General features: G+C 49.8%; 1 protein-coding gene across 2 annotated transcripts in view; it reads left to right on the top strand.

The window, feature by feature from the left end:
- The window catches only part of LOC115320083 (thiopurine S-methyltransferase), a 140,717-nt gene that overhangs the window by 37,978 nt on the left and 87,763 nt on the right, over positions 1-14,976 (top strand). Inside the window, exon 10 of one of the 2 annotated variants that reach the window (XM_042286864.1) lies at positions 4,402-4,653. The exons of the other annotated variant lie outside the window; for it this stretch is intronic. Within the exon in view, the coding sequence (XP_042142798.1) occupies positions 4,402-4,550 (149 nt within the window). The 3' untranslated portion in view covers positions 4,551-4,653. Of the gene's footprint in view, positions 1-4,401; positions 4,654-14,976 lie in introns of those variants that run through there. 2 annotated transcript variants of the gene reach the window in all.

The raw sequence follows: 14,976 nt of genomic DNA, 5'->3' as shown, positions 1-14,976 counted from the left end.
GTTGCGTCTGCTCTGCATACGAGCCAAAATGGCGGCACCCACAACAATGTCGGGGAACGGAGTGCCGATACTCTAAGCGTAGCTCATTTAGTGGCTCTACCTCGGATGTAAAGACCACGACCAACTCTATACTAGACCACTATATAGCTCCTTCGCTCCGTAGGAGCTATATAGTGCTCTACTCTATACTTACGACCGTTCCATCTGAGCGCTTCCTATGAAAGCGCCTGCTCCCGGCTGAGGGACTAGTTTTAGCGCCGCCTAGTCAGAGGCGTTCTCACTAAGCGACACAAAAACTCGGTCCGCCTACCTCGTCGGGTTCTTCTGACATCCCTGGGTGCGTGCCAGCTGATCGCGCTTTCTGGTTTCAAGCGCGTTCACGCTGTAAAATGTTTTTTCTCTGTGTAAAAGGTACTGGAGGAGTCCAATTCGTTAATCAGTTCGCTTTTTTTTTTTAGTTCGCGCAGCCAACACCAGATGGTCTTGGCTGCGACCGCTCGCCGCACACTATAGACCGTTTTACTGAAAGAGGGCGAGAGAGAAAAAGGAAAAGGGCTACCGGCGCTTTCCTCCTTTCTGATTGTGTAGAAAGAGTGAAAGTCCCGGATGAGAGGCTTGGCCGGTGTTGGGTGTCTGCTGTGCCCCGACTTTGTTCGCGCTTTCTTTTCTGTTTTGAACTCGCAAACTTAATTAGAGCCACGGGCTTCGATGGCAACAGTCCCCCGGTCATTGGGACACCATTGCTCGGTCATAGGGTGCACGAATGACGACAGAAAGCGTCAAATACTGCCCGAGGGCCTATGTAGCTTGCAAGGAATCCGGCAAGGCGATAGCGGCTGCAACCGCTTTCCCCATGACCCCAGTCTTGGCTGCGGTGGATTGCGTCCGTAAACCGAAAAGACGTTTCCTAAACGCCATCCTCTCGACTGTGCTCGGAACGTTTTGTGAATGGAGCGCGCACCGAACGCTGTACCGCCGATGAACATGGGGCACGCTCGCAAGGTGCGTGCCAGTTTTCTCGTGATAATTGCTGATTCAGCTTGTAAAATTTTGTTACTGAATTTATCTTAATATTGATAATTTGCAGTAGTGACTGATTCGGTTTTATCCTCTACAACACTTAGTTGAAGGCTCATTTCCGCCGCCGGGTGAGGTTAGAAATTGCTGAAAAGGTAGTCCTATCGGTTTTCCTGAATCGCGATCTCCTGCGCGATAACAGAGAGCCGGCAAAAGCGCTCCCTGGAGTGTCGATGGTGGGTTGTTTTTGTTGATTAGGCGCTTTAAAGCGCGGGATAGTCGCTGCAGGGTGCGTCTCGTGTGTTGCGATCTGCACGTTTCTTTGTTCGAGTCATGGCATCCGCCAGTGCGGCGACAGGGGAACAGCGGCAGCGAACGTGTCAGCGAACGTGTCAGCGATAGAAATTGGAGGTTAGTACTCAAAATATTGCATAAAATAGTAAAATAACTCGTGGCTGCTTTGAGGCTTTCTGCAGTTCGATATAGGTACATCTAGAACGTCTTCGTCGCTCATCCACAAGGAGATATAAGAACACAGATACGCGCGATAAAGGCAGCGCAGCAAAACGATCTGTAGCAGCTCTGGGTGTAAAGTTAATTGAGGTTCCGGTTTCGTGTATCGCTTGTTCATTACTAAAAACGGCTACGTTTAGATAGGCCTATTCCAAGCAAAGATTTATGAATGGTTCATCATTTCTAGTCATGCGGAAAGCGGTGGAGCTTCAAAACATTGCAGTCGCACTTGCTTTGCCGGATTCCATGCAAGCTACGAGGTCCTTTGGCAGTATTCGACGCTTTCTGTCGTTATTCGTGCACCCTATGACCGAGCAACGGCGTCCCGATGACCGGGGGACTGTTGCCATTCATGCCAGTGATTCTAACTATGCTCGTTTTCACCTTAAGAAAAAAGTGGGTGTGTCCCTCTCGTCACATGCTTATTGGTCGCATGCCGTCTCACATATTATTCCGTTCTGCGAAGTAGTTCCGATAAAAGTTTGCTCTCTGGGAAGCTAGCGTTATTTAAGCTTAAATAAATTTGTTATTCTCAGTAGGATAAATATTACACCTCCTTAGTACGCGTGTATTCACGTAATTCAACGCCTCACAAGATCTGAGGATCGATGTTCGTAGCCAGCCGGCCAGCCGCTGTTTCTCGCCTACCAAAATGGCGACTCCAACAACTCTGGCTGATAGGTCCTTGATGTCAGCACTCTTTCCTGAAGGCGTTTCCCCTCGGGTATACTACAAACGTCACGCAAGTGGAAATGTACTGTCGAGCTGGACAAGGCAGTGTGTTTTGAACGTTTATTCTTGGATGCGGCGGCAGTACCAAGAAAAAAATGTGGCGGACGTCGTCAACCTGACTGCCGCCGCAACGGGGATCAGTGTTAGCTCGGTCTACGAGATCAGGCGTGGTTCAAACGTGCCAACGGAGCTGTGAAATCTCCTTCAAAGAAGCGCCCGAAATTCGCTGAGAAAAGGAAGAGGATTTCCAATCACGATGCGTGCACTTTGACGGCCGTGAGAAGCTGCCTGCACAATTTCTTCCGTCGGGGGGAGATTCCAACGTTGTAGAAGATCGCCGCTCGTCTCCAAGAACACGACGTGCTGCCGTCCTGTTCCGGGTCTACCCTGTATCGTCTGCTGAAGGACATGGGTTTCGAGAAACAGAAACGGAATCGCAACTCCTTCCTAATTGAGAGAGAGGACATCGTCGAGTGGAGGCGGCGGTATTTGAGGGCAATCGGAAAGCACAGAGCCCAGAACCGCAAGATCTACTTCTAGGACGAGACTTGGGAGAACGCCGGCCTTACAGTTGACAAGGTGTGGACTGACAGCACCATAAAGTCAGCAAGGCAAGCCTTCATGTCTAGACTGACGACCGGGCTAAAGGTTCCTTCTGGAAAAGGTGAAAGAGTGATTGTCACCCACGCAGGTGACACTGGCTTCGTGTCCGGCTGCCTGGACGTGTTCCGTGGGAAGAAAAAGGGGGACTACCACGATGAAATGGACTCGAACAGGTTTGAAGCATGGTTTCTTCATCTGCTGGACCACATCGAGCCTAACAGCGTAATTTTATAGACACTGCCCCACACCACAGCAGAGAGGCTGAAACAGTTGCAACAACTGCAACAAAGAAGGGCGAGATCCAGCAGTGGCTCTCTTCCAAGAACCTAGACTGGACTGCCACAATGAAGAAAAAAGACCTTCTGAGCATCGTGGCAACGGTGAAGGATCGCTACACAAAGTACAAAGTTGCTGTCATGGCTACGGACGCCGGACACACAGTGTTGAGGCTCCGTACCATTGCAAACTAAATCCCATAGAGTTGATATGGGCACGAGTCAAACAGGAGGTCGCCTCCAAGAACATCACATTCAATCCCAATGACGCCGAGCGGCTCTTGAAGGAAGCAGTGGACAACGTAACAGCTGTCCATTGGCATGACTGTGTAGAGCATGTGAAAAAATGGAGGCGATGTTTCGAGAATGTGATGTCCCAGAGTAGAACCTCGAGCCAGTCATCATACCCCTCGATGCAAGCGACACGGAGGAGGAGAGTGGAGACGACGACGAAGCTGACGACGAGGATGAGAATGACGAGATCTTCGGTGTTCAGCCTTTAGAATGGAATTGACCGTAAACTAATGTCCCCCTAGGATATGTTTTCTTCTGAAAATGGCTAGAACTTTGAACTCTGTTTGTCATACCCCAGAACACAGAGCAGTCCTTTTAAGGACCATTCACATACTGCAAAATCGGATTCCCAACTTCATACACGCCTAACCTCCAGTGTCATGTTGTTGTCGTGATTATACCTTTCATTACGTAATAGCCTTGTTCATGGCTTCTCCAGATTTTTGAAATCAGCTGTATGTATCCTACTGCACCTTGGATAACCATTACCAAAATTCACCCTAAAAGAAAAAAAGTTTGCAGTTGTACTGCACTCGCTAATTTGCTCATCTACAGCACAGGTGTCAGGCGCCATTTTGCGTTTTTGCTTGCTAAACATATATGCATACAATTACACTTTAAGGGTCGTTTTCATTCAAGAAAGAAGACGTAGTGTTGGCGGCATGCCAAAAGTGGACCATTGTTCTTGAGTGTGACCCTGAGCGTAACATTTCACTTGCTCACCTTATGCAAATTCAGTGTCGCTTACACCTCATTTTGAGGTCTAAACATCATGTTCAGCCCAGTCTTTCATCGAGAATGAGATAGCTCCGTTATCGCAGTGATCAGTTCCCCTGGCGGTTTGTGAGAAAGTAAACTCACAAACTGCCATCCACATGCCTTGGGGTCACTCTGGCAATAAACGTATCTCTCATCCACCATGCTGTTTCAGATTATAATCGGGATTCTTATCGCCATCCTCCCACAGGGCCACTCGGGCAACAAGCAGAAGCTTTGATGGGATCCTGGAAGAACGTATCTCACATCAACCACGCTGTTTCTGCTTATAATCAGGATTTGTACCACCATCCCCACACCGCGGAACTTAAGAAAACAGAATTAAAGAATAAAAATTGAAAATCACCTCGACACACAAGGAAACCGACTGCCCACTCAATATATACACATGAACACGTCAACGCAATAACGTAAACAAAGGAATATTATGACAGAATAAACTATGCAAACATAGGTTAGTGGTTGGTAGCAGATCTGATAGTAGTAGTATAAGACGTTTATTTGAACCGCTTTAAGGGGGAGGGGGAGAGGAATGAGTCAATGGCATCGCGGCCTGGGCTCGCGGTATGGGAAAGGTAATCATATATGTACTTCTATGCCAGCTTCGTGGATATAATCCAGAAGCGTGCGTAGAGTTTGATATTGCTTATCTGGAGGGCCTGGGGGAAAGACCCAGTCCTCCATGAATGTCACCCCGTCCTCTAAGTGCTTCTTCCTTGTTGCCTCAAGGCCTTTGCAGCCCCATAACAGGTGAACTAGGTCGACCGCATGTTGGGGGTCCTTGCAGTAGCAGCATGTCGGTGGTGTGCGCGCCTTTTCCCACGCTGCTCTTCTGTTCGGCGTGCAGGCGGTATTGGTTCTAATGCGAGTTAAGAGCACCCTCGTTCTCCGCCCAAAGCCTCGCGGCAGTGGGTCGGAGATGGGTGGAAGGTGATCCTTCAGCGCAGTACGGGACGAAAGTTTGATCTGCTGTTTAGCTTCGTCGGGGTCATAGTCGTCTTCGTCTTCGTCATCTTCGGGTGAGGAAGATGCGTAGCTGTGATCATGGAGGTGGCAGGGCGGCTTCTGCGTCTCGCGGAGTGTAACTATTAGCGCGCGAGCTGCAGAGTGGGCCTGCTCATTGCCAGCTATGCCTGCGTGGGCGGGCGCTCAGGACAGCTGGACTTTTGTACCTTGCAGAGAAAGTTGGAGGGCCATCTTTTTTATGGATTTTGCTCTCTTGCAGGGGCTGTTCCTATTTCTGCACTCGGTGAGCGAGGCTACCGAGTCCGTAAAAACGCGGAGCTCTATTGGTCTAATGGTTGTGTCGTTGAGGACTGTTTCAATCGCATATTGAATCGCTCCGAGTTCGCCACCCTTGACGGAGGTGCTGTTTGGTAATTGTTTGGAAGATATAAAGCCTTTTCCTGGTATGGCCACTGCGACCGTAGCAAGTTGGTCTGGGAGTGTCGCGAAAGCCGCATCTGTGTAGACGGCTAGCTTCTCCGCCGAGCTTTCCCAGGCCTGTATTCGTTTGTTGTGGCTACTGGCTTGCGATTTCTGACGATCTGGATGTCTCAAGCTCGCGTTCTTCGGGATGGGCTTGCCTTCTACGAGGTCGATGTAGTCTAACCAAGGAGGGTCGTTTTCTGGGAAGTCGGGAAACGGGAGTTTAAAGGAGCTGTGCAACGATATTCAATTGGAATGTTTTTCTCTCTACACTAGCTTACTGGCACACCTCGGACTCAAGGATACTCACACGCAACACCATTGGCCAAGAAACTCCTTTGTTGTGGTGTAATTTCAAGGACAAAAGCGATCATTTTCATTCAATCTCTCCTTTGCAAAATTTGATGACGTAACTCGGGGATCGCAGTACACCCAAGTGACGATATTTGAATGCGGTTCACAGATTGGACCCGAGCATTGCGTGGGCACTCGACTTGGGCTCGTGACAATTGCTAGCTCGAGAAGCATTCGGGTTGTGACCCGTGTCCAATCGCTGCAACGACGACAACAGCCGAGCCATAACAATGTCTGGAACTCAGCGCGTGTCCTGCGCTTTGCCAACCCCTGCGCGTGGCTATGATCAACACTGGCGGCATATAATCGGCTCCAGATCACGTGGCCGCTTGTTCTGGCTGCGAGTTGAGGGGGTGAACGCCGCTCATTTTTCTTAAATTTTTTTCTGGGACTTCTATTGCGTGGGGTGAAAAACGAACGCGTCTTTCCTAGGTCATTAACGTTAGGGATCCGATTTAAGCGGTATTTGTGCACAGTACAAAAATTGTTGCATCGCTCCTTTAAGTGCTTGAATCAGACTGAGAATGGTCCTGCCGGGTCGTGAGTGTTGCAGTCGTTCACGGTGGGCGGCAGATCGTACCATTACAGTTTCTTGTAAGTTGTTGAGCTGGGTATGTTCCATTAGTGTCCCTATTGGTGTGAATCGAGGTAAGCCGGTAATGACCCGTGCAGCTTGTCTGTTGATGGTTTCCAGTTTTTTCCACTGGCTTTTTGAGATGTTGTAATACGAAGCGCAGTAGCAGACTTTTGATACGATGAGTGCCTTCACCATCTGACGTGCAATTCCTTCGTTCGCTCCGCCTCTGGAGCTGCATATCCTTCTGATGACATGGATGATTGCCTTGCATTGCTGGCTGACCTTGGTCATCCATGTTCTGCACGAGCCGTCTTCATCGATGTACATTCCGAGTATTCTGATCGAGGTAGATGGTTGGATTCTGTTGCCTGCTAGCGTTAAGTACATCTGACTGGCGATTCCAGCTTTTCTTTGTTTACGGGATGCGACGACCACATAGGTCGTTTTCTCCGGGGATGCGGTGAGGCCGACCCTATTGAGATGGGTTTGCACTTCGTCCAATCCGGCTTGAAGAGTCTGTTGTTGGGTTCGGGTAACGCCTGTCACTGTCCATAGGGAGATATCGTCCGCATGGATGGTGAACTTGAGGCTTGGGATCCTAGATAGGCGGTGTGAGAGATCGGTCATTGGCCGCATCTGCGAGGTCTTCTACCGAAGTGTCAGTTTTTAGCGCCAGGGTTAGAGGGGCCTTCTGTCCCCTCTTTTGTCCCAGCATGGATCTGCTGGTTGCCCACAGTTTCTTTACTGAAGTTTTCTCCGACAAGGACGCACTGTAATCCAGCCATCGTTTCCTGTCCAAATATATCGCGTGTTTGCGTGCCGCGATGGTGTGTCTGGTGACCTTTCTGAGTGCCGCTGGTGTCTTTGGGCCCCTCCTATATCGCTGCAGCGCTCGGAGTCTCCTAGCCCAGAGATTCAAGAGGTGAATATCCGGGGTAGGTGCATCGGCAGGTATGTTGGATCTGGTTGTAGCCGCTTTCAATGCATCGAGCATTGCTGTCGCAAAGGATTCCTCTTGGTTGTTTTCCAGGTGTCTTATATAAAGGTCCCAATCGACTGTATGAGCAAAACGCCGGTTCTTTTCGGACTTCTTGGAGTTCACCTCGATCTTTATTGGGAGGTGGTCACTCCCTCACGTGTCGATGTTTACATTCCAGGAGAGGTTTTCAGTCTCTCCGTATATCCATGTAAGATCTGGACTGGTATGCTGTTGTCTGCTTGTCAAGCCGAGTCTCGTCGTTGAGCCCGGCGTGTTTAGTAATGTGTACTTGAACCGCGTCATGTCCTCTAGGAGTTTCTGGCAGTTTATGGTGTCTACTTTGTAGCCCCAGCTGGTATGTGGCAGGTTGAAGTCTCCTCCTATACTCTTTCGTTCTTTTGGGTAAAGGATGTGTAGTTGTTTTATCCACCCGTTGTCTCTTGGTGATTTGCTGCTAGCCCCTGGCCTGTAGTATACAGATGCGATGATTACGGGTGTTCCTTGATGCGTTGCACGGACTGCGACGACTTCTTGTCTGTCTGTGCACCATCGCATCAAGTCAATTTGATGTTGTGGCCAGTCCGATCGCAAATACACCATGGCTTGCCCCTTGGGCACGTCTTGGTTGGGCTTGCGGCCTGATGGGATCGACGGGCTGGAGTATGAAGTGTAACTTGTTAGGTTGATGGAGGTTGTCTTTACTTCTTGTCATAGAATTGCATCTGGACGTTTTGATGGTCTGTTCAAGTGTCTTGCGTTGAGTTTTGCGGCCCGTAGCCCCAGTCCTCTGCAGTTCCATTGAACAATGCTAATCTCTATTTTTATCGACCAAGTTTGAAAGCGATAACAGTAAGCTGTTGGCTCAGCGCTGAGAGTTGTTTTTCCAGCCTTGTAAACCGGACTTCGTAGCTGTCTCTCTCAAAAGTGGGGGTACCCCGGACTAAATCAGCGTAAGTCCTTTCGTGCATCCGTGGGTGTTGGATCGGATTAAATGGAGGTGGCGGCGGCGGCGGTAATGGTGGTGCCCCCTTCTTCCTCCTGGACTCTTGATTGGGTTTCGCGTGCTTCCTTGCCCTTTCCCTTAGTAGCTTCCCGATCTCTGTCTTCTTCGGGCCGACATTGCTTGTCGCCAAGTGTCCATTTTTTTTGCAGATCTGGCAGTACGGGGTCGGATTTGGGCGCAGGTTGGTGTTACCTTGGTCATCTTGCGTTTCCTCGTGGTGTTTGCCGCACAAAGAGCAGACCGTCTCTTTGTGGCAGATGTCTTGCTTGTGACCCGCGCCGTGGCAGTTTGTGCATGTCACCGCCTTGGCTCTATATGGGTACACTGGGGTGATGCAAAGCGCGTATCTAACGAACCTTGGCAATCGATTACCCTCGAACGTTATCATCGCAGTGCGTCCTTTCCTTCCCAGAAGTCGGGCCGTGACGATGTCGTGGGTGTCACATCGGAGCCTGTCCCGGAGAGAGGTGTTGTCCTCACCCTCGTCTACTTCATATATGACCCCTCGAGTTTGGTTATCCTGCAGTGTTTTGTAAGCTTGTACGGGAATCTCTTCTTCGTTAGCAACTGGAATTCCAGTGATCTCCAGTAACGCCTTGGCGGTAGGCTCAGATGAAGTTTGTGCGGAGATAATATTGCTCTCCTTCTGTAGCTTTACTGATATCTCCTGTGATTGTGTGCCTAGCGTTTTCGTGAAGGCTTCCTCCAGGGTTCTTCTCGGTATGGTGGTAAGGTCTGTCTTCGTTCGTGGCCGAAGTATGACAGTGAAGAGCTGGCGTGGGGCCTGTGCCTTGCCTTCGCTTTCAGTGGTCTTCTTGCGAGTGTATCGTGCCCGCTTGATGGTCTTTTTGGTTTGGACCAAAGACCATGCTGGGCCGTCGTCCTCTTCTGTGATTGAGCTTTGCGTTGCGGCCGTGCTGACGAGAGTGGCCGCTGTCGCCGCCTGTGTTGAGAGTGACGTCCCAGGCGCCATGGCCGCATGCCGCTTGCGGCTCTCGCTGTCGTCTTGTCGGCCATTTTTCTCCGGTGTAGTTGCCGACGAGGTGGCCGACTCTTTTTCATTAGGTTTAGAAATCGGTGTATTCTTGAACCGTGGCTCTATGGTAGTCTGCTTGTTTCCTGACGCTTCTGGCCGAGAAAGATCGTCTAGAGCTTGTAGGAACATTTCCGTGATTTCCTCTTTTGAGGCCTTCTCTAGCAGAGCGACTAGGAGCGATTTGATTTCGTTCGCGGTACTTTGAGTTACCGGAGCTGGATGTGGTTGTCTCGGCGGTGGTTCCGAGTTGATGGCCGGCAGGGCGGGCCAGTTGATCGTTGATTCCGGTTTCGGAGGATTCAGAGTTGGCGTCGTAAATCGGAACACCGCATTGGGGTTGGCGGTCACAGCTGCGGTGTCCATCGTCTCCATCATAGCGGTTAGGCCTAGCAATGCACCGGCTCAGATCGCTTTAGTGCTGGCTCTTTGGGTGCGGAAATTCGGCATGTTGGCCCCCAGTATGATATACCCTGGTCACATACCTGCCAAAATCTACACTTCGAAGCAATGGTCGGTATAGACGCTTTGCAGCAGCTGTGCATGGGCGCCGCCATAACTGACCTTCAGTTTTTGTTCCCCCTTATTACGTTTACTTCACTTCATTTTTACCATAGCAGGCCAGGTTATTGACATCTTAGACTTTATTCCGTCTTGCTCCCCAGCATTGGCCTTTTGTGGAGGCTCGTCCACACCAATTTCAGTGGCTCGGTATCTCGGTAAAACAAGAGAAGGTCAGCAATGGCGGCTGTATTCTGGCGCGTGTGTAAAGCGTCTATACTTCTGTCTTAAAACGGAGTCAAGAAATTCGAAAATTTCCAGAGCGGTCGAAAGAGCAGGGCGTCTCAGTCGGGCTTCTTTTTCCTCTCCCAGCAGATCTGATCAATCCCAGTTCATCAAGTTTGCGGCGATGTCGATGATTTCAGCTGATCTTTTTGCTTTAGCGCTCCATGGTTGCTGTTAAACACTGTAAATACGCTAAAACTGGCACACATTGATTTTTTTTTTTCTCATGGTGTTTTTAGTAAGCCGACGGTATAAACAATGTTAGATATGCAAAGATATGTTTATTGAAGACAGTTTAAAGAAGCGATGCAAAATTGTGCAGAGCATAAGCATGTTTATCTGAAACAAACGCTATTTAACGAAGTATGTTCTAGCTTTTTGCCACTAGAGGATGCTGCAGTGCTAAATTCGTTTTGGTTTCGGTCTCTAATTGTAGATCCCATCACCTCCCGACGGAGAGTGGTGAAGTCTACGCCATATCGCGGCATTTCATTGGTGGAAACCCAGAACACTCCGCCACCATCCGGACTTGTTTTACTTCGGTTCTTAAGGTGAAAACGACTATAAGTTTGCGAGTTTAAAACAAAAAAGAAAGCGCGAACGAAGTTGGGGCACAGCAGACACGCAACACCGGCCAAGCTTCCCATCCGGGACTTTCACTCTTTCTACACAACCAGAAAGGGGGAAAGCGCCGGTAGCCCTTTCCCCTTTTCTCTCTCGCTCTCAAAATGGCGCTACCCACGATAAAACGGTCTATAGAGGGCAAAACAACCTGGTGCAGCGAGGAAAAGACAAATAAACATGCAGAGTTCCAGGCCCCGCCACGATGCGCCGCTGAAACTCGGCCCTCAGGGAGGTGCGAGCTGGAGTGTTTCCAGATGGAGTGGTCGTAAGTATAGAGTTGGTCGTGGTCAAGACTCCAACTGATATGGCCGACCTGGACCCGAACCTCCTGTAGTAGTGCAGTGGTTTCATACCAGTGTCGTAGATCACTTTCACGGCCTCAGTCACCTCTTCCTAGAGTTTCTCTTTGGTCCCATGTTATTCCTAAATTCTTTGATCTGCGCGTCCCAAAGAACCCGACGCTTCGACACTTCACTGATAAGTCGTTCATTGAACTGGGCGCGATACATTTTGTTTTACTTGGTGTGACGATCTGTGTTGGAGGAGGAGGAGGAGGAAAAACTTTATTCAAGAAGGAAAAAAAATTGAGCGCCGTGAGTGGAATCCTCAGTCCAGGACTCCAATGGACCTCGCTGCCGTCCTAGCCCTCTCGATCAGCCGTAGCTGTCGGTCCGGGTCAGAGCTGCACAGCTCTTCCTCCCACTGCTCGATGGTTGGATGGGGTATTGCTGTGATATCCTTATTGCGTTGACAGGTTCAGATCATGTGGTAGAGTGTGGATGGTTCGTTACAATGGGGACAGTTTGGTTTGTGTAAGTTTGGGAAAATGGCGTGGAGTCTTGTAGGGTGGGGAAAGGTGTTAGTCTGTAATTGCCTGAGCATTGTTTCTTGTTCTTTCGTAGTTGATTTGTGGCTCGGCGGGTAGGTAAGCCGGGAAAGTTTATAGTGTTGTGTGATGTCTTTGAATGTTACCAGTGGTTGGCTGACCCACTTCTGGTCCTCTTGTGGAGCCCGGCCGGCTAGTTCTCGGGCGCTCGCATGAGCAGCGAGGTTTCCACGGAGGGTCGAGTGCGCAGGTGTCCAAACGATAGTCACGGTTCTTGTGGGGGGTGCTTGAAGTAGAATTTTCCAGGTGGTTTTAAAGATTCTTCCGTTCGCGTAGGTTCTGCAGGCAGATTGTGAATCTGTGATAATTGTTGTGGCTGGGGTTTGGGCGATAGCGAGAGCGATAGCCACCTCTTCCGCATGTAGCGTAGTAGCCTGTCTAAGTGTGAGGCTTGTGAGGATCTTCGAGGAGTTAGTGACCACCGCTGTCATAGCGGGTCCCTGAGCATAGTCGGCCGCGTCAGTGTAGACTATTTCGTCATTTTGGCCGTATATTTTCTCCAGCCATCGAACTCTGGCTGTTCTCCGTCCCTCATGATGTTCTAGGTGCATGTTGCGGGGGATTGGGGCTACTTCCATGTTACTTCTAATTTCCTTGGGGATTTCTTCTGTGGAGGTTTCGGGTTGCCGGGGCGGGTACCCAAGGTCATGTAGGAGTTTGCGACCGGTTTGGGTGATTGCAAGCCTTTGTTGTTGGGACGTGAGATGGGCTTCTATGAGTTCGTCCAAGGTGTTGTGTAGTCCCAGGGCTAGCAGCTACTCGTTGGATGTGTTGGGCGGTAGGCCTAATGCTTGTTTGTATGATTTCCTGATTAGCACGTCTAATTTCTTGCGTTCGCATGACTTGAGCGTCGCGTACGGTGTGGCATAAGTTATCCTGGAAATGACAAAGGCTTGCACGAGGCGTAAAATATCTTGTTCTTTCATTCCGTGCTTCTTGTTGGTGATGCGCCTTATCATGTGAGTGATCTGACCCACTGTGGTATCTAGTTTTCGTACCATTTGGTTGTTGCAGCAGTCTTCCTGTAAGGTCATGCCTAGAACTTTGATGGAGGGGGAGAGCCTGATGCAGACCCTGTCCAGTTCTATCTCGATGGATGCAGCGGTGTTTTTAAGGTGGGACCTTTTCCGCACAAGAAGAAGTTCCGACTTCTGTGGTGCGCACTTCAGTCCGCAGCTCTCGGCGTATGTTCGGACGATGTCGGTGGCCTGTTGTAGTTTGTCTTGCATCTCTCCCTCAGATCCCTCTCTTATCCAAATTGTAATGTCATCCGCGTAGAGTCCATGGTGCAGTCCCGGTATTTGATTCAGCTCTTTCGGGAGGTTGATAAGGGCTATGTTAAAGAGAAGCGGAGAGAGTACTGCTCCCTGTGGCGTTCCTTTGCTTCCAATGTTGATGGGCTGTGATCTTTTATCTTCAATCTTGATGACCGCTGTTCGATCTGTGAGGAAGTCACGGATATATGAATACATCCGTTCTCCACATCCAAGGTTATTAAGATTCTGGAGGATTTTTTCGTGGTTAACGTTGTCGAAAGCACCCTTGAGGTCGAGGGCAAGGATGGCCTTCGGTGTGTGCTTGCTGGCTTGGCTAAGGATGTCCTCTCTCAGCTGAAGTAGTATGTCTTGTGTTGAGAGGTGAGGACGGAATCCAAACATTGTGTGCGGCATGAGTTGGGAATCCTCTAAGTAATTTTGGAGTCTGTTTAGGACCATATGTTCCATCAGTTTGCCGACGCAAGAGGTAAGAGAGATCGGTCTGAGGTTCTCTATGCTTGGCTCCTTGCCAGGCTTGGGGATCAGTCTGATCTCTGCTGCTTTCCACGCTGGAGGTATGCTGCCCTTTTCCCGGCATTGATTCATGTATGCCGTGAGCAAAGTGACTGATTTGTCGTCAAGGTTCGCAAGGGCGCTGTTGGTGATTTGATCCATGCCCGGGGAAGTGTTTTTCCTAATTTTTGTTAACGCTGCTCTGAACTCTGCCTCAATGAAAGGCTGGTCCAGCGGTGAGTTATGTGGGCCGGTGTAGGGTGTTGGCTGGAGGGGTTGTGTGCTGGCTATGTATTTGGCTTGAAGGGCTTTGAAGAGATCTTCTGTAGTGCCTGGATATTGGTGTAGTATCCTTTTGAGGGTTTTGTTGGTTTCTCCTCTGCTTTGCATCGGGTCTATTAGGTACCTGAGCAGGTTCCAGGTTTTTGTAAGGATCAGAGTGCCTCTGAGGTCATCGCATTGGCCAAGCCAGTTTTGTCGGCAGAGTACCGCTGCATACACATCTGCCTCTGCAGCTAATTTGGTTATTCTGAGTTTCAGTTTACGGTCGAGCATTTGTTTTCTCCACCTCTTCGTGAGGCTGCGCCGGGCTTCCCACAGGTGTAGAAGATAATTGTCTATGGCCGGGATTTGCGTTGTGGTTTGAAGAGTTCTAATGTGGCGTTGGACATCACGGCTCAGTTCTTTTACCCAGAGCTCTATATTCATGATGGGATCATCTGGAGCGGTTTCCCGGTTTTTCCTTAAAGTTTGCCAATCTGTGATTCGGGCTTCGCCAAGTTGCCTTCGATAGGTGGTTCCTTGTATTTCGGTCTGGACGAGCATGTGGTCGCTCGAAAAGTTTTCTTCCAAGTTCATCCATGAAGTGTGGGGGGCATTCTTGGCAAGAGTGAGGTCGGGGCAGGTGTCTCGCGAAACGCTGTTTCCTACTCTGGTTGGTTTGGCCGGGTCGATGAGGAGCGTGAGCGTTTCGTTGTCGATGCATTCCATTAGTTCTTTGCCCCGTTTGTTATAGCAGGGGTACCCCCAGGCAGGGTGTGCTGCATTAAAGTCGCCTGCAATGAGGAGGCGACTGGCCCCCGCTTTTTTTGTGGCCTGGTGGAGCAGTGTGGCCAGTTCACTGTGTCGGTTTTTTGGGCGGCAGTAGATATTGAGTATAAAACAGTTGTGGCCTTTAGAGGTTTTGGGGGGAATCAACTCTGTAAAGATGTGGTCGTGCTCGGATGCTGGGAGAGTATGTTGAATTGCAACGATGTCTTTCCTGATTAAGGTGCAGACGTCGCGTCCTTCGTGTGTTGTATGTGTAGTATAGCCGGGCAATCTAGC

This window comes from Ixodes scapularis, unplaced genomic scaffold, assembly GCF_016920785.2.
Source record: "Ixodes scapularis isolate PalLabHiFi unplaced genomic scaffold, ASM1692078v2 PGA_scaffold8__174_contigs__length_109621045, whole genome shotgun sequence".
Classification (NCBI taxonomy): domain Eukaryota; kingdom Metazoa; phylum Arthropoda; class Arachnida; order Ixodida; family Ixodidae; genus Ixodes; species Ixodes scapularis.
The sequence above is the reverse complement of the archived record's forward strand: the minus strand, read 5'-3'. Positions and strand labels throughout refer to the sequence as shown.